This window comes from Marmota marmota, unplaced genomic scaffold (genome assembly GCF_001458135.2).
Source record: "Marmota marmota marmota unplaced genomic scaffold, marMar, whole genome shotgun sequence".
Lineage (NCBI taxonomy): Eukaryota > Metazoa > Chordata > Mammalia > Rodentia > Sciuridae > Marmota > Marmota marmota.
In genome coordinates this window covers 12,080,927-12,103,780 of record NW_025999998.1, presented here as the reverse complement: position 1 = coordinate 12,103,780, position 22,854 = coordinate 12,080,927, and the positions used below count along the sequence as shown (strand labels likewise).

General features: G+C 37.5%; 1 protein-coding gene across 4 annotated transcripts in view; it reads right to left on the bottom strand.

Annotated features, from left to right (window-relative positions):
- Window positions 1–22,854, bottom strand: part of Cfap95 (cilia and flagella associated protein 95) — a 106,572-nt gene that overhangs the window by 57,235 nt on the left and 26,483 nt on the right. For 3 of the 4 annotated variants that reach the window (XM_048806873.1, XM_015492839.2, XM_048806872.1), the window contains exons 3-5: window positions 12,909–13,027; window positions 12,057–12,125; window positions 548–605 (exon numbers count right to left, since the gene is read on the bottom strand). In XM_048806873.1, the coding sequence (XP_048662830.1) occupies window positions 548–605; window positions 12,057–12,125; window positions 12,909–13,027 (246 nt within the window). The remainder of the gene's footprint in view (window positions 1–547; window positions 606–12,056; window positions 12,126–12,908; window positions 13,028–22,854) is intronic. The other variant, XM_048806874.1, reaches the window with a different exon arrangement.

Below are 22,854 nucleotides of genomic sequence, written 5' to 3'. Positions count from 1 at the left end.
CCCTCCCCTCTTCTCTCTCTACCCCCTCTACTGTCATTCATTTCTCCCCCTTGCATTATTTTTCCCTTTCCCCTCACTTCCTCTTGTATGTAATTTTGTATAACCCTGAGGGTCTCCTTCTACTGTATAGTTCTTAAAGTAACAATATATTTAAGTTTGAACTGAACTTTTTTAAAAATCAACATACACATTTCCCAGAGCTAAATTAAGCCACATATTCATGTGTCCATAAGATACAAATAAAAGGTAGGTTCTCATTCCAAATAAATTAAGTCTAAGATGGGAGCAATAAACTAGATGAGAAAGAAAGTGATTAATATGTTTTGGACACTGCAATATTTTCCACCCTAAAATCTATAAGCTTCCAAAAATAAATTATAACCGTAAAATATTCTATTGACTTTCACAAACAGCTAATATATCTAAATAAATATAAAACATCATAAATCTCAGCAACTTCTTCTTTCTTCACGAGATCAACTGTTTATACTAGATGCAATCTGTCATTTTAAGTACATAAATTTTAGATTGTGGTTCTTGTACTCACACGTGGCGGATAATCATGTGGTGGAACATAATCTTCAGTGTATGTTGTCATTGTATACCTAAAAGGGATAAGTCAACATCTGATAAAAGGATTCCAAAAAAGAAGAAATTTTAAAATGTTAGTGTTATAAACTTTGCATGAAATAATAACATCAGGATAGACTGGTCCCAACAAAATATTTAAACCCCACAACTGCCCCAGGCTCTTTTTTAGCATCACCCACCACCACCAGGTATCCCTCCTTCAATTACTTCAATATAGCACCACCTACTACTCTTCTATGTGAATAAAATTTGTGGCTACCAACTCCCAAGTCCCTGAACTCGGATGTTCTGCATTCCAGGAATTCTCTTTACTACTCTCTACCTGATTCTGAAACCTTTTTGGCCCCTTTCTCCACATTCTCTTTAGGATGACAGCTGAAGAGATAATAGAAGACAACTAGGTAAACTGAGAACTCTTAGTATACCCAGCCCCTACCCGCTTAAACACACATAAATGCTGGATGGAACACTTACACACACACACACACACACACACACACACACACAAGGACAAGCCTAGCCAAGCTCAAAAGGGAAACATGGAGATGTGAGAAATGAAAAGGACATTCACTACAAGGGGAAATCATAAAAGCTGTTGGCCCAGCCCTGGAGGGGGAGTTTTAACTTCAGGTCAAGAGAAACAGCCTTAGCTTCACATGAGACAAAGAGCTAAACTCCAGTTTGCAGCTAGAATCTGTAAAGTCTGCACTTCTACATAAAAGAGACCAGAGAAACCACAGGTCCCAGCCCAGAGACACTTGAAAGAAAGTCTCCTCCTGGAGCTTAGGATAAGGGGAAATTATTCTCCTGTAAGCAATTACAACCCTACTTCTATTCCTGGCAATATTACAGGACTAGATGGTCAAGGAAACCACCTAATTTCTTTGGAAAGTAAGACATTTTAACAAGAATTCTAAAATAACAAAGTCCAACTCAAATGGGTTATCAGCTACAGTTGTTAGTATTTAATCTGGTGATGACCACCAACTCCTACCTCCAGGTGTTGTCCCCAACAGTAGCACCAGGGAACATGACAAAAATGCAAATATAGTCATCCCTGGGTATTGCAGGAGAACCGGTTCCAGGACCCCAGTGGATAACAAAATCTGTGAATGCTCACATCCTTTATTTAAAATGATGTAGTATTTACACATAATCTGTGCACATCCTCCTATGAGCTGAAATTCATCTCTAGGTTACTTATAATACCTAATACAATATAAATGATGCATAAATAATTCTTATACTTCATTATTTAGGGAATACTGAAGGGAGAAAAGTCTGTACATGTTCAGTATAGACACACTTTTAAAAAAATATATTCAGTCTGGCTGGTTGAACATGCAGATGGGAAACTGTGGATCTGGAGGGCCAAATGCACTTGGGTCCTACCCCAAGCCCATTGAATTAGAAACTCCATGGGTGGAGCCCAGCAAGCGTAGTGTAACAATCCTGCCAGGTGACTCCGGTCGCACACCAGAGTTTTGAGCACTGATTGTCAAAAGAAAAAATGGATGTGTAACTTTCAAACTGGTAAATGACATTTTAAAAAGAAAAATCAATCTTTAAGAAAGTAAGGAAAAGAAAATAAAAGGAATTGGGAAAAAAATTATTTCCACCCATAGGACAAATTAAAATCATAAAATGTCTTAGCAGCCACAATGAAAGTAAAATGGTTAAACTCATTAGTGAAGACATTTTCTCAGACTTAAATTGAACATCAAATTATTTTTGAATGTCCAAATATGTGCTTTAATACTCAACATTAAATTATTTTCAAAGAAAGCTTGAAAGTAAAAGTCTATAAATATATATAAACACTTTTCTAAAAGAAATTATATTCTTACACTAACAGCAAATATAATACTTAGAGTCAAAAGTTACTAGTTAAAGAGATCTTACCAACTGATTAAAGGGACAAGTCACCAAGATTATATATAATAGTTCTAAGTCAATAAACCAATGATGAGTATAATAAATAAGGCATAAAAAAGACAGAATCACAAAGATGAAATGAAAGATGTAGAGTCATAGAGGAAGATTTTAACACATTTCTTCACCCTTTGGTTGCTTAAATCCAAATCTGTACATATACCCTCCAAAGCTTTACACGTCAACAACAAAGAAAATTAAATCATACACATACCTATAATTGAAGCATAATAGAGGATAGAAAATACTATTATTAAATAAAATGTATAAGAAATTATTGGTTTGAACTGAGCTTTGGCAATAGGCCCAACAGAACAAACCAAAATGAAATCTCATGCTGAGTGTCCATGCCACCAAGCCAAAACCAAGTTGTTTATTTAGACTTGCCAAGAAATAAGGACAGAGAGAGAGAGAGAGAGTTGGTAGCCATATCTCTCCCAGCAAACCAGTTTTAGATAGTATAACAAGGGAGGTCCCTCTGTTTTATCCTTTACAAGGAAAACAACTTTGAAACAACCAACCCATTTTTTGTTCTTTGTTTCTTCCGCCTTCTGTCTCTAAAACCAACCTCTGTTCAGCTCATTTTATTTTATAGGATGAAGTGCTATCTGACTCTAGAATTGCAAGTAAAAGCCAACTAAGATCTTCAAATTTGTTATTATTTTTTTCTTTTGACATTACAAGTTTCAATTTACATGTAGGCAGGCGGAACAATCCACAATCAATGTGCAGAGTCAGATCAAAGCCCACGCTGGGACACAGTCAGGCAGGATTACATGGAAGAGAGCAGAGGGTAGTAGGTCCCTTGTGAGGCAGGGGTAGGACACAGATGACATCATCTCCAGAAAGAGAGCATCTTTCCCTGATGTGGGGAGATACTGAGAACAGTCTCAAATTAGAGGATCTGGACCATGATTTGCCAAGTACAAAGGACCAGAACTGCAGTCAAGGGAAGGTATTGCTTCTGGGGAAAATGGGGGCAATTGGGAAGGTGGGAAAAAAATCAAACACCAGAAATTAAAGATCATGGAACTATAAGATGATACCACATTATCAATACCCCTCCTTCCTCCCTCCACCATCTATCCTCCATCCAGTTAAGTGTCACCAATTAAATTAACTTTACTTCAATATCCTAACAGAAGAGGGCACTCTTAAACTAAAATACTGAGCAAACTGCCCAAACTTATTTCCCCTTGGTAGAATTACCTATGGTTGTTGCTAGTCCAGGAAAATCCAACATATTTAAATAAACAGAAAATCCAAACCCAAAAGCAAGGTGTTACATGGTACTTGTTAAACAAATCTTAACTTTTTGGAGTCATAAAAATGCCAAGGACAGAGGAGATGACTTTGAAAAGGAAGATGAGGGTTAAGTTCCCACTATCAGATATCAAGACATAGCATAAAGATGTAATAATTAATACAGTGTTGTATCAGTGCAAGAATATACAAATAGACCAACAGAGTAGAATATAGAGCTCTAGAGCTCAGAAATAGACCTGTTTAATATGAGAACTTGGCATATGATAGAATGACTTTGTTAATTAGCAAGGGAAGGGTGGATCAAATGGTACTGGACTAACTGGTTAGTCTTACAAAAATGTTACATATGAATTCATATATTATGCATGTTACATATGTATATATGCATACACATGTATATATGCATACACGTGTATATATGCATGCACACGTGTGTTATACATACATGTATATGCATATATATGTATATGTATATACACGTGTGCAGCATATATACACATGTGCATGCATATACATGTGTATATGCATATACATGTATATGTATGTGTGTGTAATTTTTAAAAAGCTTATAGTTTGATATTTAATATTGAAGTATTGACTAATACTTCAAAACTTGTGTTGATCAAAAGACATCAAAAATAAAATTACAAGGAAAGTCATAGACTGGAGGAAGAAATTCATTATAAATTTAAACAAAACAGGATCAGTACCTGTATTTATTAGAATAAATTTTAAAACACTTTCACAAATCAACAAGACAAAAATCTCAGTTGAGAATGCACAATTCACGATGTAAAAAACCAGCATGGCTAATTACTATTTGGAAATAAATTCAGTCTTAAAATTCTGTTGTAAATCAAATAATTAGTGAAATGCAAAGTACAGCAAAATAAAGTACCATTTCACATCCATTAGATATTACTCAGCATTAAAAGAGAATAAAATTATGGCATTTCCAGGTAAATGGATGGAGTTGAGAATATCACGCTAAGCAAAGTAAGTCAATCCTGAAAAACCAGACACTGAATGTTCTCTCTGACAAGTGGATGCTGATTGATAATGGGAGGATGAATGGGAAAAAATGAGGAACTCTGAGGGCAAAAAGGAGGAAGCAAATAGAGCCAACAGGAAGAGAATCCTGGAGGTATTTTACTCCTGATTGCAGTCAACCCTGGAGCCAGGCTTCACCTTAGATTTCACCGTAGTTCCATGAGGCATTCCAGTACTTTAATAAACCCCTCTTTTGCCCATGATGATGTGTTTCTGTCACCTACAACTGAAAGAGTCCTATTACAATCAGAGTCTAAGGTCATTAATCACTATAATCATATAACCAACTCCCCTGGCTCAGATTCCAAACACTGAACCACATTCTGATTATAATCTGGCTTCCCGTATGGTTTTTTACACAGAGAGAATGCTTTTATTAGGCTGACATGACTGTCTAGTGTGCTTGAAAATTTTATTTCTCATTATAAATTAACTAATTAGAATTCTGGCTTTTCTTATGAGTTTAATGAGCACAAGTCAGTCTCCATGAGTCAGATAAATTCTGAAACACAGATAAAATGATCTTTCTGGAAATGCAAAACCGAAGACCAGATGCTGATAAATTCACAGGATAATGCCACACTGTAAGGATGCTTGGACGTTAGACAACTGGCTTTCACCCAGCACCTCCCACCATTTGTCACATATGCCCTCTTCGACCTTTAACAGGTGCAGCTAGGAGACAACTTTCAAGATAAAGAACAACTAAAGGTGTTTTGTAAGATGAGAAAGAGAAAGAAGTCTGATATTCAAGTTATCATTAGAGCTATGGTGTTAAAGTATCTATACATGTAAAAACACCAGTGATAACATGTGTGAAGCGGTGACAAGATGACATACCCAAATCCACAGAGTCACAGTGGATTAATTTTAAACTTGGAAGAAGCTTAAAGGTCAGCTGTTTCTTTTCTGTTGTGTCTAGAGGCAAGACAGATATTTTCTCACCCAACACCCTGGCAGTCATGACAAAGGTGAGTGACATCTACTCACCAAATCACATGGTCCCATCTAGGCATCTGAATCTTTGTAAGAGACTCAAATAAGCAGGAAATTAATTTGAAATTAATCTCATTGCTGGAAGCAGTGGAACAGCATCCATTATTAAGACAAGTCCAGTCACAGAGGGCCACACAATATCTATGTTGCAGTGGGGAAGGAGGAAAGATTACGACCATTCTGGGAAATTCCATTCCATTATTTAGAGCAACCATCATTTAAAAAATATATATCATATCGTGCTGATATTGATGTCCCTGTCATTTCCTCCTACTTCTACCTACTGAGGCACCATGCAAACCACTGAGAACCCAAATAGAACAAGCAGGCAGAGGAAAGGCAAATTTTCACTCTCTTCTTGAGCTGAGACATCCATTTTCTCTTGCCCTCAGACATCAGAGCTTCTAGTTCTTGGGACTCTAGGATTTATATCAGCAGCCCTTTACTTCACAAGTTCTCATGCTTTCAGAGTTGAAATGGGTGTTATACCATCAGTTCCCCTGTTTCTCAGACCTTTAGACTCTGAATGACCAAAGGCTCTCCTGGTAGCTTGTGGACAACAGATGTTTGGACTTCTTGGCCTCCATATTGTATGAGCCAATTCCCATAATAAAATACCATATGTATATAATGCTAAAGTGCACTGGACCTAGCTGCCTAAATGTAGTAATTGTTATATCCATTTTTATAGAGAAAAGCAATATTCAGAGAACTAAAGTATGTATCCTAGGTCTCCTAGTTGGCAAGATAGCATACAAGAGTGTCTAAGATCATGAGTTTTAATGTTAAACTGTCTCAGTTAAAATTCTGACTTGTTATCACATACCAGCTATGAGAGTTGGGACATGTTACTTCTCTGTGCTCTGTTTTATCCTCCACAGAATGCAGACGATGGAACCAACTTACAAAGTTCTTGTAGGGAACATAAAAATATGACACATATAAGCTCCATGTAAATATTTGATTTTATTAGTATTTCTAATATAGTTTTAAAGCACAGGAACCCAACTCAAACTTGAATAAGAAAGAAAAATACCAGCTCACAGAAGCAGGAGGTCATCAGATCATTCCTTTTCTATACCTCTGCATAACTCAATGCACAGACAGATGCTCCCCCAGAAGGAAGCTATCTTCTGAACCTGCAATCTGGGAGTAGAGGAGGAATACTCTGCTCCATGTTTACCACCCCTGCATGTTCTCTGATTGGCCTGGCCTGGATCAGGTACTCAACACTTGGGCTTATGGGGAGATGGGAATGAGGAACAGAATCAGCCCTTCCATCATATGACCTAGCTGAATTACACTGAGGGAAAGAGAGGATAATGGCCCCAAAGAAAAAAAGCTGGTCACACAAAAACTTAATGTCCTGCAATGAATAAGATGCAGACTCGGGAATGGAATTTAGGTCCCTCTCATAACAACTGGCTGGTGTTTCACCAAGAGAAAAACACCATAGGAGTGCCTAAGTAGAAAAGAAAATAAATGCTTTGCACTGTACTTTGAGAAAAGGGGTGGGGGTCCTCTAACAACTTATATGCAGTATGTTTCCTTTGAAAAGTACAGAGGTTTTACAGATGCTAAATGCCCCAGTGAGAGGAATAAACTGTGGCCCAAGCTTGCTGTGGCTACTGTGAAATGACCACTCCACTCACACATATGGATGACGGCTGTCTGCCAACAATGAAAACTTAATTGCCTGAACTACTTTTGGCCTCATTTAACTTGCCTATTTACACGACCATAGATGCCTTGCTCCTCGGAGCCATAAAATTTTAGCATGGGAAAGGACTTTACAGATCATTTGATCCAATCCCCTCATTTTCCAGATGGAAACAACTGGAGTCCAGAGAGAGTTATTAACCAGCACAAGGTCACCTAGTAGCTTTAACGTAGGCCAAGAAGTAGATCCCAGGTTTCCTAGTTTCCCATACTGTGCTCTTTCAAAAAACGCACAATGTCAAAAAGTTATCCAGTGATCCAAGTCGATGTTAATTTGTTTCTTCTCCCCCCAGGAGGATCATATAAGTATTTGGGTGAATTCGGAAACATGACACACTTAAAATCATAAAATTTTAACAAATATACACTGATCACTACCATCAGAAGGCAATAAGTTTCAGTAAAAAATGACAGTATTCAATATTTAGGGCTGACCTTGTATGAGGTCTACCTTGGCTATTTCTCCATTCTCCAGTGGGTGCTTAGTGCTCAGTATTCCCGAATGTTCTTAAACTGATCCCGGTTCCTAAGCAACTGCTTCTCCCATGGCAAATACCCTCTACCAGAATTGGGGTTTTCCCTATTAAAAAAAAAATGACTTCTTCTGTGGACCCTTATCCTAGGATCACAAAAGATTACATGAGTATATTTAAGTTACTATCAAATCAATATTTAATACTCTGAGAAATAAGACCTTCACATAAAATTATATTTCTTCCTAAATTTCCCTTTTAAAATTGAATCTGTTGATATAGTTTTTGTTGTTGTTTATTCTATTGTTTTTGTCTCTAGCTGTTCATTTAATGGTCACAGATACAATTCAGATACTTTTACACAGAAAGCCTTACTTCCTGAAATGAATTAGCTATGACTATCTGGGTCTGAACAAATCGTGAAATTATTCTGTATTAGATAATCAGATATATAGGACCCCTCTGATAAGTTATGATTTAGTTTTCTAGGCCTCATAAAAAGTCTTTCAAAATTGAGTCAAACTTACTTGAGATGCTTGAGAATCAGATAAGAGGGCAAGGAAAGACACTTAAGTTAGCCCATTCACTCTATTCACATTTCCATCCATTTTTCCTATATACCTTAAAGGAAACCATCCTCCCCTTTATTTTTCTATGTTTCGACTGTCTGCATCTACATAGTAAAAGTAATGTATGTTTGAGATTCCTTACACAGGCAACCAGATCAGAGATCAAAAGAGCACTGTTACTGTCTAAAGAGATTTTTGAACCTCCTTGACTCAACTCTTCCATCACTGGCCAATGTCAAGTCCTTGGGAATGTAGCCAACCCTCAAGAGAAACAATATATCTAGTTCTAGATGAGCTCAATCCAGACTCAAAGTCTATAAATCTCATATTAAGTCTTTGCTATCAATTTTCATCTCTGCCTAATTGTTCCCTATATTATAATTTTTTTCCATTTATCTCAGTCTGGGGCATATAAGGAAGAAATTGTTCACAGAGCCCTTTTCTCTAGTGAAAGTCAGGAGTGACAAGTTTGACAAAAGTGACAAGTGACGAGTGGTATTGAGCATTCTAGTTCTTCTGATTTTCAATCTGTTTTACTGAGATATGTACTACCAATTTGTGTAAGTATTGTGTCTTCTCCATCTTGGTCCCAAGTGAAGTAAGTGGGCCAAAGGCTGAGTTATGAGAAAAAGAAACAAATAGTTGAGTTTCATTACAATATAATGGATATTATCTCAAAAAATTAAGATCATTGCATTGGACTAATGTCTCCTTAATAACAATGCTATACCTTTCTTCTGATTTTTTTTTCCTTAAGAGGTAACCTGAAGTTTAAATTTACATTATGATTACAGCCTTTCTTTTATAAGTTGAAGCACATTATTTTGGTCCATTGAGCAAACTCATTCTTATTCATTGCCTTTTAAAGTTGACATTTAACTTCCACAGCTGTACAACTGGCAAGAAGCAAAAGAATATTTAATATTCAAGACAGCAGATTCTAAACCCCCACAGCATTCTATTATATGGACTGTCCTTTAATTAGTGTATATTACCTGAAAGAAAGAATTACTTATGGAATTAGCAAAGGACAGTTGAAGGTGCTCATGTGTTTATTTCCTTGCTAATACTCATAAATCAAATAACACAAAGAAGTTCTAGCAGTTCAAATTAATAATAAGGGCTGGTTTTCTGAAACATCATGTCTTCTAATGCATTTATCAAAATAAATTTGAAGACATCATTGTGTTCTTCAGGTCTCAAATTCCTAAATCAAATAAGAAATTAGATACACCCCCTTTTATTATAATTTGTTGTTCAACATCAGAAGTAATTAACTTATGCATTCAAATACAATCATGGTGCACCTGCTACGGGTCAGGACTATATTAGGCACTGGGGATGGAACTGTGACAGTCCTGCCCCTCAGAGCATTGAATTCAGAAAGAAACACAAAAAAAGGAAGTAATGGCAAAAGCAAATAAATAGTGTTAGTAAAAAAGAAGCACACAGCGCTATGAACAGCCATGAGGAGGGGTCTATGAAGTCATGGGAATAGGGGTGTTAGGTATGGGAAGGTCCTCTGGAGGAGGCCAACTTCAGAGTTAAAGTTGAACAACACCTAGAATCTTGCTTTCCTCAAGAGCTCCTCAAAAATTTCATTAGAACCTTAGAATCCACAAGAATAGATAGAACAGAAAGGAAGAAAGAAACAAATTTTGGAAGCATAAAAGAAGATGGATAAGGTAGCAGAGAGCCAAATTCTAAGATATCAAAGGGTGACTGAGGCAGAGCTATTCAAGAAGCAGTTAGAGCTCCAAAGGTCCTCCTCCACTGCAGAGCAACTGCACCTCCCCTGGTAAACTTCCCTTGGGGCTCCACCTCTGGTAATCTGACCAGCCCAAAAGGAAAGTCTGAAATTATGACACTAAGGCTGCTTTGAAAAGCCGACCCAGCTAGATTCCTCCAATGATGCTTGCCCATAGGCTCCCACCCTTATTGTTTAATTATGAACAAAAACCAAGAATTGATGACGAACCATCTGAGGAAAATGCTTCTCACATCGAAGATAGATGCCATACAAACAAAAATTAAAACTAAATAAAAAGCAGCTTTGAGTGAAGACTATGTGTGAGAAGAAATTAAAAGAAAAACAAACTATCATTAACCATCCCAGATGGCTAAGGGAAGATATTGTGGTCATGAAACCCCAAAAGGATCTTAAAAAAACAGAATAATTCAGAAAACAAAATTCATTAGTAGCATTGTAGTAATAGAGAACAAAGTAAATACTAAAGATAAAAAGAAAAAAAAAAAGAGAAAAAAGACAAGAAAATCCAAGGAATCAGGCCAAGCAACCCAATATCCAAGTATAAAATTTCTGAAAGAGAAAACAAAATGAATCAAGAATGAAAGAAATCAAGAAAATTCTCCTAAAGTCACAGCTGCTGTTCTAATTGTTTTACATATCTTAATTTGCTTAGTTCTCACAACAATCCTGTAATACAAAATTCAATATCAAGAATTTTGTCATGTTTGTAAGTATATTTCCATATCACTTACCTGTATATTACAAAATATGTGTTCTTTAGAAAGATGAGTGGATAAGAAATTTCCTTTTTTGTAGTGGTAATTAACACTGTTCCCCAAATAATTTCTATTATCAGTAAAAATGCATCAATCTCTTGCTCTACAGTCCATTCTGTTTTCACAGTAGTGCTCCAAGAGGTTGTTGCAAACCCTGAATTAGCAAGCATTGAACCACCGTTGCTCTTAAGGGCAATACAAGGTTAGGTTCCTGAAAGCGTCTGGTCATGACATGTCACTGCTTGATCAATATATGACCTTATTTTGTGCGTGTTTCTGTTTAAAGACATCTTATTTAGAATATATTGTCACTTCATCAACATTGAATTCACCACCAATAGCACTATCATCATTACCTGAATAAAGTTTATCTAACACATGGATTTTCTCCAAAAGGCACATCACAGCTTTATTGTATTTAGGGACATGATGGCACTTCAGCACTATGCTTGGGGGACATTTTAACAACGAGATCAACAAAAAGCATAAAAGTTAGAAAAGCATGGCACTAAATAGACTGTGAAGGGACAGTCGTTTACTGCATGAGAACTAAAACAAGAAGGCAGATCACCTCCATATTTTACTTCAGCTGAAAGTGTGAACATCAGGTGACTTAACATTTTGCCCATGTCTGCAAGTAACTGCATCAGTACCACAAGTATTAATTTGAAGGTTACAAATAAATTTTAGAGAGTTAGGAGAATTTGTAAATACAGATGTGCAAATAATGAGGATTGGCTTGCATTATTCCTTTTATTATTGTTGTTGTTATTATTATTAATGTTATACCTCTTGATTGAAAAAAAAAATTGTTAAAGAAAATCTGAAATGTCATGTAACAGTCGTTTTGTTGACCTTGGCATACCCTCATGCCTTCACTCCTCTGGATCAATAAATATTTTATACAACCTGCAGCAGTTCGGGGGCTACTTACATTTTGTTCCAATCCGGTGGATGTCTGGTAAAAAGAGCCCCAAAATCTGTTGCAGGCAACCCTGTATCCCTGTAAACAAGATGGGACAGCAATTTTTAATAATATGTGACAGACTGCCATAAATAAATTATCAAAGCTGTATAAAATGAATTTAGGGTTGAATGTTTACAATTATTTTTACAGGGTTTTATGTTTGCAATGTTTATACACTTTGAAAAATAAATGTCTAAGTAAAAGGAAATTTTAACATTTTGTCATTACTTTGACTGCCTTTTCCAAAAATAACAATAAAAGACAAAGTCGATGTCATGCTCTTCCATGAAGAGGCACTGGCAAGGACTTGCACACACATAGAAACAACTAGAATACAAGTCCAGCTCTCACGTAGGACATAACATACTCCAATGGCAGGGATACCAGAGCAATTAATTCTGGTTAATGACGTTTACCTAATTCTGACAGCATTTCCGGCAATATTTCTAAATACATTGCATACTTTATCTCATCTAAACTTCTGAACCACCTTTTGAGGTGAACAGTTTAGTCTTTCCCATTTTATAAGTGTACAAACAGGATTGTATGCACCAAATAACTTTCACATTTGTGAAAGTGGGGTTCAAACCTAGGTAGTCAGAAAATGTGTAAAGAGGAAATGAGATTTTTAGCTGGACCAAGAACATGTGAAAGTGTTAACTGGTAAACCATTGAGGGAAAAGGAATCCCAAAGAAGGGGTACAGCACGAGAAGAAAGTTTGAGGCAAAAAAAAATAGGAGGGGTATCTATATTACTATTAATACAAATCCTTTCCTGCAAGTTCAGGTCCTCTAAACAAAAGAAGGTATTTAGAATACCTCTCAATAATCCCAGAGCACATTGTTTCCTCATTTAATAAGGGCTTGCTCTTTATTTCAACGAAGTTTTTGTTTGAAAAACCTTGTGCCATCTCTTCGTGTGTTTCTGATATCCAAATCTGGAAAAATAGAAGCCACGTATAAGAAAAATGAATTAATCACCAAAAATGTCCAGTTACTAAAATATTTTCCCATTGAAGTGCATTCTGATTTTAATTATTGACTCCTTCACATTAAAAAATAATATAACCCTCAACTATTTTATCATGAATATCTAAAAATAGCAATTTTTACTATGTGTTGTTGGAAAATAAAATCAAATTAGTTGTTCCTATGAAATAGAAAGTGTTTCATTCAACTAAATACTAATTTTTATCTACTTTCTATTTCCTTCTTTATCCTTCTCAGGGTTTATATATTTAACTTCCCTAAGTAAGAAAACATTTGTAGCAATTACTTTTTAAATAAAAAAGGAGTTTAGATATCATCATCATTGTCATCATCATCATCATTGTTATCCATTCTTTATTAGGGAGGATAATTTGATAAATATCAAGCAATTATTACTATGGGGGATAATCTGAAAACTAATGTTTTCAGACCAATTGCAGAAGCATCATGGGTAGCATCTAAGGAATCTTGGCAAGAAAAATGGAGCTAAGGAGTCAGTATTTCACCCATATGAACCTCTAGATCGTGAATCTGGAGGTTCAGAGCAGAGAACCAGAACTCATCACCAAAAGAACCCACTCTTTTACCTGAGCCCAAAGACAAGGTTCCCCCAAACATCCAGTGAAATCTCAGAACACAACAATCCCACTAGATTTTTGTTTCACACAAAGGCTTACTGCTCTTTAGAAACCTGAAGCCTCCAATTGCAGTAGTATCACAGCTGTAGTCCAAGAGGTTTGGTCTACTTCAAGTTAGCAAGAAGGCTCTGCCATAACTAGGATCCTACCCAACTCAAAATAGTTTTAACCATAGTCTCTGGGCCTGGATCCCTGGTCTACACCACCGATCTCTGACCACTGTTCTCTAAAACCTCAACTTACCAAATCATTAGTCTCCCAGCCCAATTTCCCAGCTGTGAACTGTTCTTCCTCTAAGATTTCACCACTCACCAGTCAATGCTAAGGGAGCCTGGATTGGACCTCATGTTATACATTTTAACAACAAAGGAAGAAAAAATATATTTGGGGAAACAATTAGCATCCACCTTTTTTTAAGGTATAAAATTGAAAATTTGACATGAGCTATGTTCTGGTCATTTTCAACAGTAAAATATTTCAATAAATCCACCGACCCTTCAGAAATTATGTGCAGCCAAGATATTGCCAAACATGAAATAATGCAGGATTAAAAGGAAACAGATAATGATAGCATTAGTATATGCATTATTTCACTGAATACAAAGAGCAACGCTGTGACTTGTTTACCCATCATGGCCTCAGAAGGAAAAGACCAATCAAATGGGGAACTGGGGAGAATATAAGGATCCATTTATAAAAGTATGGTGAACATTAAGATCTCAACGATGTTGAAGTACTCTGAGAATAGTCAGAGAAGAGCCATATGGTAGAGCAGTTACTGAACCCAAAAAAACCTACAGCTATAAAGACAGTGCAATCTAATAGTTGTAGTTTTTCAGAACAAGCACACAATGATCACCAAATCATGGTCCTGTAGGCAGGAAACCACAGGATAAGTAGTCACACTCATTCTTCTCCCTCCTCTAATCACCTGCCAGTGCTTCTTGCAGGCCAATCCCCCACAGAATGCTAGAGGGCAAGGGAGCTCACGGGTGTAATCTACAGAAGTTATCCTTCTTGGCACTTGGTGGAGAAAGCTAGAAAATAGATCAGGAGGGCAAAGGAAGAATACTTGACATAATTTATTTCCATTTTACAGGTGGGGAAAACTGAGGCTGAAAGGAATTAAGCAATGTGCAGCTAAAAAGTACAAGTCCCATCCAATCTGATTCATTCATTCACCTGTCCATACATATTCCCGCAGTGCCAGTCTTCGTAGTAGGTTTAAGAATATATCCTCCATGCTTTTTACATGAAAGAATAAAACCTAATGTGAACAGCCTCTGTTGATTTATGATTTCTGGTATATGTAGGCAAACCTAATCCTACACCAGCTTAATGTGAAAAATCACTTTGGTGTAGAAATGTTCATAACCTGACGTAAGCGTGGGTGATCCATAAAAGCACTTCCATATGTTTAAAAGTCTTTTGGGTTTTATATATATACACATCACAAACTGGAGATTGGCAATTTGGTACATGAGATAGCTAAATTAACACAGCACACACTCATAAAATATCACTAAAATTTCCATTCAATTTGCATAATAAAATCCAGCTTGAGTCAAATGATAATATAAAAAATATCAAATGTGTATAGGCAGTGCATTTCATAATATCACTTATTCCCTGTTTTCTTGACTATCAGGGTTTTTTTTAAGTCCCAGTTTCTAAACTTCTAGAATGACCCCCCCCCCCATATGTGTTGCATTTAAGAAAACCCAGTAGACACATAACCTGGGTAATTGGCACGGAGAATGAGGAGTAGCTTGTGACTTCCTCTCAAGTTACACATTTAAGGTAGCCAGCATCTTTGTCCCCAGGATGACTTACCTCTTGGAAAAATCATGGAAAGGTTCATTTTAGATGACTTTCAATTGACAGTTCTTTCTTGGACCCCCCAAAAGCAGACTCCTCTGACACATACTGAAGAAAGTATAAGACTTGCCAAGTCAAGTATTCCTTCTGATGCCACAGGCTGCTTCTGAAACCCTCTAGCCTATAGTCTTTTGGCAAGCATGAATGAGGGAGACCCCAGTCCATCAAATCCCCCAACCTCCAAGGAACTCTTATCAAGTCCTGGGTGATACCTGTGAGAGCCTAACTCTTCAGGTTTAGAGTGAAGGAACACCTTTCCTGTCTCTACCCTCTGGGAGTGAGATCACAACCTGCACTCTCCCTCCAGATGATTCTGACACATTCTAAATGCTTTTGTCCAGGTCTTCTCAAAAAAATTTTTTGGATTGTTTGTCTTTATATCTTTAAGGTGAATGAGAGACCACGAAATTCAGTTTCTGCAGAAATGCTTTGCATGTTCTACCTAACTAGTTTGTCTCTTCACTTTGAATTAAAGTTGAAGATTGTAGATCTTAGATCTTCAGTCAAAAATAAAGAAAAGTCTTTAGTGTCAAACAGCTCACCTCCTCCAAGGATAGCATTTTTGTATAATTGACAAAAAATCAGCAGCTGCAAGAACAGGTAACACCCAAGACTTTGTTAGCAATCTTGCTCTTTAAAAGTCATCAAAAAGGCCATTCTTATTTCTCAGCAGTAGTTTTGCCCTTGAAAATACTGGTCCTCTTTTCACATCTAGTTTAACTCAGTAGTGCCACACAGAGTCTTAAAGGATCCCAGAGAGTTCCCCACAAATACAACCATCATTATTTTGAACAAATGAGACTTGCTAGGTATAATAAAAAACTAATTCAATTTCCTCCCCACTGCCTGTTCAAGCAAGCTTTTATAGGATGGTTAAATTCCTGTTCCTAGAAGAAATAAATCTTGATCAAGTCTCATTTTTTTTTGTCTGATTACTCTAAGGTAACAAAACCATTTCTTGTCACAAAACAGTCTTGGCTACATAATGAATAGTAGACAAATAATCACAAAAGGACATTCATGCTGTCCAGTGTCTGGGGAAAGGAAAGAGTAGAACAGGTGGAGAAATAGAAAATCAACAAACCTCACCCTGTCCTTCACCTCCCAATTCCCTCTGCAGACTTCACTGGCCTGAAGTAGGCTTTAGCTGGAAGAGGAAAAGTTTTAACCTTAAATGAAATCATCATTTTGATGAGATATTTAATTATTGAAATATGAGCAATAGGTTTTTATTACCTGAGAGTGACTAAAGAAATTATAGTATCTGTATAAGATCTTATCCAAGGAAAAAAGGAAGAACTAACTCTATGGAGCAGTGTAAATAGACAGTGGAAGCAAAGAATATGGGCATGTGTGTGTATGTGTGTGTGTGTGTGTACATGTGTGCACATGCCCATGATTGGGCCATTTAAATTTCATTTCTTTAACATAACAGTTATATCTGCTTAAGTAAACTAATATATGTGAAAAATTAATATCTAGTCTAAGAGTTACATTAGGGCATGATTAGTGACATATAATTGCAGCAGCAAAGAGAATGATGGGATTCAAAGGGTGTGTGGCTTGCTTTCATTCCTGTCCCAAATCCCTAGAAATGACAGAGAAGATATTTGCTAGAATAAATGACCCCACAGATGTAGCAAAGTACATTCATTGGCCAAAATTTATACAGAATTTCCTGAAACAGGAAAGGCAGATGCAGTTATGCTGATACTGAAAAGACAATCCAAAATACTTCCAGGAAGTGATGCTCAAAATGGTGGCATCAACTTCAACTTCAGAGACTATGGAGGCAGGAAGAAAAGGAAGCCCTAGCTCAGCAATCCAATGCCCCCAAATATCTTACTATTAAAATGGCAATGAAAATTACTCCATCTATAAAAATTTGATCCATATGCTCCATTCAGGTACTTAGATGTAAATTCAAGGAGCATCTGTTAAGATTCTACTGGTTAAATCACTATTCTACTATGTCAAAGAAAAATATCTGAACTAAGTAAGTAAATTATAATCTAATATCTTAGATCTAGTATAATTATATCTTTTTAAATTCCTTTTAGAGTCATTAATTTCAAAATATCCTATTTTATCTACAAAACAGCTCATATTTAGGCCTATATGTAACTATTCTTTTTAAAGTTTTGTGTTATTTTTAATTGACAAATATTAATCAAATGTGTGTGTGTGTGTGTGTGTGTGTGTGTGTGTATATATATATATATATATATATATATATATATATATATATATATAATATAGTGTGTGTGTGTGTGTGTGTGTGTGTTGGTGGTGGTGGTGGTGGTGCTGGGGATTGAAACCAGTGCTTTGTGTATGCTAGGCAAGCACTTTACCAACTGAGCTATTTCCCCAACCCCTAATTGCATATATTTATGGGACATAATACGATGTTTCAATTCATGCATACAATGTGCAATGACCAAATCAGGCTATTAGCATATCCAACACCTCAGATATTTATTTTTTTATATTTTTGTAGTGAGGACACTTAAAATCCTCTCTTGTAGTCTTTAAAATTTAAATTACTATTAGCTATAGCCATGATGTTGTGCAATAGAATATCAGAACTTACTCTTCCACAACTCTGTGCTAGTTGACTATCTTCTCCCCATCTCTTCCACTTCCCTGTCCCCTCAGCTTCTAGTAACCACCATTCTACTCTCTTCTCCAAGGAGTTTGACTTTTTAAGATTCTATGTATGATTGAGATCATAAATTTTAGGGATTCAACATGCACCACTTCCTCAGTCTTGGTCTCTATTCAGCCTCTTGCAGCCCTCACCTTGACATCAGTCTCACATGCAAGGAGGGATCAACCAGTGACTGTGGCACCAGCCCTTGGTGGCATTGGGAATGCTTAGGAAAGAGGCTTAACGAATTGAGAAAACAATAATGGATGAACTCCTGATAATTTTACTCTGCACTGAATTCATTCTGATAGAGTTATATCATTTGAATAAAGTCTAAATAAGTACCAAAACAAATACCATAATTCAAAATGCTATTGCTCATAATCACTTAGACTAATAGATAATCAGAGAAACCTCAGTGCCTTGAACTACTTCTCCCCTGTGAATCTAGATCCTCTGTGGTCCCACCTGGCCTCTTGAAACCTCTAGAACCATGAAGTAGGAAACCATTTATCTCACCATCAAAACCTAAGCAGCATTTTCCGAGATTGTGTCAAGAAAGGGTTCCTTTAAGATTTAGTTCAGGAGTCTCAAAGGAAGCCATCCCCGAACCTCGACCAACTCATTTCAGTTCAGGTGCCTCTCACAGCACCCTGATCTTTTTATCGTAGCACCCATTAGACCCCTTGGTATTATGGTTTTATCTCCCCATTTTCCCTATGAACTGTGAGTTTCCTGTGTACAAGGACCTTGTTGGGAATTGTTTCTTACCCTAGCATTTAGTATAATGCCTGCCAAAATAATAGGCCCTCAATAAATATTTGTTGAATGTTGTCCTTCCTTCCCTCCCTCCTTTCTTTCTTTCACAAATATATATATACGGAACACTCACTATGTGCTGGTCACTGTTCTAGGGAGAAAAACAGACCAAAGTCCCTACTCTCATGAAGCATGTATCCCAGTAAATGGAAACAGAAAGTTAACAACTAAAAAAGTCTAAGAAACGCCCAGTGATGTAAGTGTTATGAAGAAAACTAAAGTAAGGAAAGGGAATGGGGGGGGGGGAATAAGAATGGGCTTTTTTTTAACATGCAAATGGGTAGCTGGCCCACTGAGCAAGTAGGACTTGTAAGTAGGTACAATCAGAAAACAAACCTGTTCTTCCATAACTGCTCTTCCACAGTCAGTCCTAGGGGCTAGTTCTTGCTCATTTATCTTTGATGCAATATCAGAAAACCATGGTTACCTTCAGATAATGGGAAAAATTCTCTGGCTGCTTTAGTCCAAGAAGAGTCTCATGAAGGTAAGTAGAATGCCTAGTCTCATGTCATACTCAAAACTTCAAACTTCATTTAAAGCTGAAGATTCTCATTCCTCTACCTTGGGCCTGCTCTGGCTTGGCCTACTGTAATGGGAATAGGGAGCATAGTTGGATTCTTTTCAATTGTCCTTCTTGGAATTCTTCCCTACTCTCACCTCCCACTGTCTCCTTGGGGGAATGATGCCAAGAGTGTGGGGTTATGAGGAAGAAGAGATGGATACAGTCAGGGCAGAATGCAATCTTGATTTGATTTCCTGTGGGCATGTTTCTGTTTGATCCTTCCTGACACTGATGGAAACTGGCTTCCCTGGGATGTTCTGATAGACTTTGGCATACTCTCTGGGAGGATTCAATGGCATATTCCATCACACAGGATGCTTCTGGTTGGACTTAAATATCCAACCTCAAACCCTGGAAGTCCATTCACTCCTCCTCCCACATACAATGAAAGCAAGCTGTGAAACTGTTCCCTGGTCTCTTTCTCTTCCTCATGGCCCACATATGATCCACATGAGCTTAACTATTCTTTTTAAAGTTTTGTTTTATTTTTAATTGACAAATATTAATCAAATGTGTGTGTATACATATATATATATATGTATATATGGATATATGGGCCCAGATGTTAAGTGGCCCTGACTCTCTTGACCTCTCTTTCTAATGTCCTCTAAATTTTAGGACTCACAATAATATCTCCCCTGATAACTCTTCTCAGATGGGAAAGAAGGGAATGAAACCCAAAATTAAATAAATCCTGTTTCAACTCTTCAGCTGCTACCTAGCCTTCAAGAACATAACAGCTAAGTACTGGTTTAACCCCGCTGATAGTCTCTCAGGAGTTTCTGCCTACGTAGTTCAGCTTCTTGCTTTTAGATGTGTGGTTCCTGTCAACTATCATGAATGTTCTAGTCTGTAGGCCTCTATCAGAACTTGTGATAGGGAAAAGGACTCACCATCCATCATATGAAGGCCTGGAGGTCCCAAACCTGTATCCCCCCTCCTTCTCTGTACCCTTGGGACTTGGATAAGATCTGATAGTCTAGGTTTAGCACTGGAAGAATAATATCTTTCTTGCCAATTTTAGAGCCCGGATGCAAAGAACAAGAACGAAGATGGATGGAACAGTACTTAATGCACAAAAAGCCTATTAGAGAAAAATGTAACTTATTGTTAAGATACAAAAATAGCAATTTTATCTGAAGCAGTCCATCTTTGATCTATTCCCTTCCTCTCTAATACATATTCTAAACCTGGTAGAGGAAGGACATGATTTTCATGGGCATCAACAAAAAGACATGGAAAAAGTAAACATTACTCTCTACTGATGCATCTTCCTAAAAACCCAGTGCTTGACTACTATAATGCATAGAAATCTAGGAGAAGAAATATTTGAGGTTTCAACACTTCACTTCATCTCACTTTCTCCCACAACCCAGAAGCCAGGTGGAAATCAAAAATAAATGTTTTTGTTTGTTTGTTTGTCTTGCAGGGGTGGGGGCTGTTTGTTTTTTGGCACAGGGAATTGAACCCAGGGCACTTTACCACTCAGCTGCATCCCCAGACTTTTTTATATTTTATCTTGAGATAGGGTCTCACTAAGTTGCTTACAGCCTTGTTAGCTAAACTGTTGAGGCTGGCTTTGAACTTGAGACCCTCCTGCCTCAGCCTCCCCAAGACACTGAGATAACAACACCTTTTGCCAGGCTCCACCACGCCTGGCAGAAATAAATATTTTTAAAGGCCAAAGACCCTAATTACATGTCAGACAATGCCTATCTTGCCAGCTTTCTCTTTGTTTGCTCACAGCCCCACACTGAAGAACGCATGGGTTTAGAGGGGCGGGAGTGAAGCAGGGTGGCTCTTGACTAAGTTGAGCATCACACTTCACATGCTAGCTAATGACCAGCAAGGCAGCTTGGTGCAAAGGGAAAGAAAGTTGGGTGGAAACTGACAAATCTCAGATTGCTCCTGAGATTCAGGCCTCAGGGCAAGAGAAAATCCTGAGCACGGATAAAGATTCCAAGAAAGACTGTGTTTGTGTATGTGTCCGAGAAAGTGGAGTGTCGAGGAAAATGTCTTGCTTTAGAGCTCTCTTGGTTTTGATAAATTTCCTTGTTCTATATCTGGGAGCTATAACTTTATAACAAATCCCTATTTTTCAGGTTGTTCTTACCATTCTCTGTCCATTCTAACTATAAGAGAAAGGGAGGAAACACTACTGCCACAATAAGCAAATTCATTCCTCTCACCCTGGAAAACAAAGTATCTTCTAGAACAATCTCCAGTGTTGAAAAATGGATATTCTTAGGCCAGCGCTACTTCAAAAGCTGATCTGAGAGTAGCCCAGCCTTCGGGGGCAGACAATGATATAAAACCCAGTCTTCTTAGCACATTCACATCCATCTTTGTCAAATAACCTTCTCTTCAGGCCCAGAGGCCATCCTCTAAGGCTGAATTGGGTCTTCATCTAGCTCCAAAGCTTCTGGCATTATAGAAGGCAATTTGGGGGTCTTTCAGAAGCTGAGCTCTTGCCTCATACAAGTAACCAAGCAGTAACTCACTCACAGCAATTCAAACAGGAATTACTTAGCAATGCATGTGCTTTTTTGTAAATGGACCTTAAAGATATTATCAGAATATCAATAGTATGTTTTAATTTCTTGCAACTTCACTACCTTGAGACAAGTACAAATGATTTAAGATCAAAGACTTGTGTTCAAACTCCTGTTTTTCCAGTCCCTACCTGTGTTGGCTTTAAGTTGCTTAACATCTAGGAGTCTCCTTCCTCTCCTCTATAAAATAAGAGATGATAGTGCCACTTCACAGGATTATTATGGAGGGCAAAGAATGCAGCCAGCAAGATGCTTTTGAAGCAATATCAGTATCAAAATAATAATAACAATTTCTTGAGCACTTGCTACGTGCCAGTGCTGTATTTTGGATACTGAATATCCCTCAAAGGCCTATGTGTTAAGTGCTCCATCCCCAAGATGGCAGTACTGGGACGCACTGGGGATCTTTAAGAGGAGGGCCTAGTCATTGGGGGAATGCCATCAGAAGGGACAGGGGTATTCAAAGCCAGCCTCAGCAACTTAGTAAGACCCTGTGTCAAAAAATAAAAAGGGCTAGGGATGTGGCTCAGTGGTTAAGAGCTTCTGGGTTCAATCCCCAGTAACAAGAAAAGAAAAAGAAAGAAAGAGAGAGAGGTAGGGAAAGAGAGAAAAGGGAGGGGGGAGAGGGGAGGGAGGAGGAGAGGGAGGGAGGAGGAGGAGGGAGGGAGGAGAGGAGGGA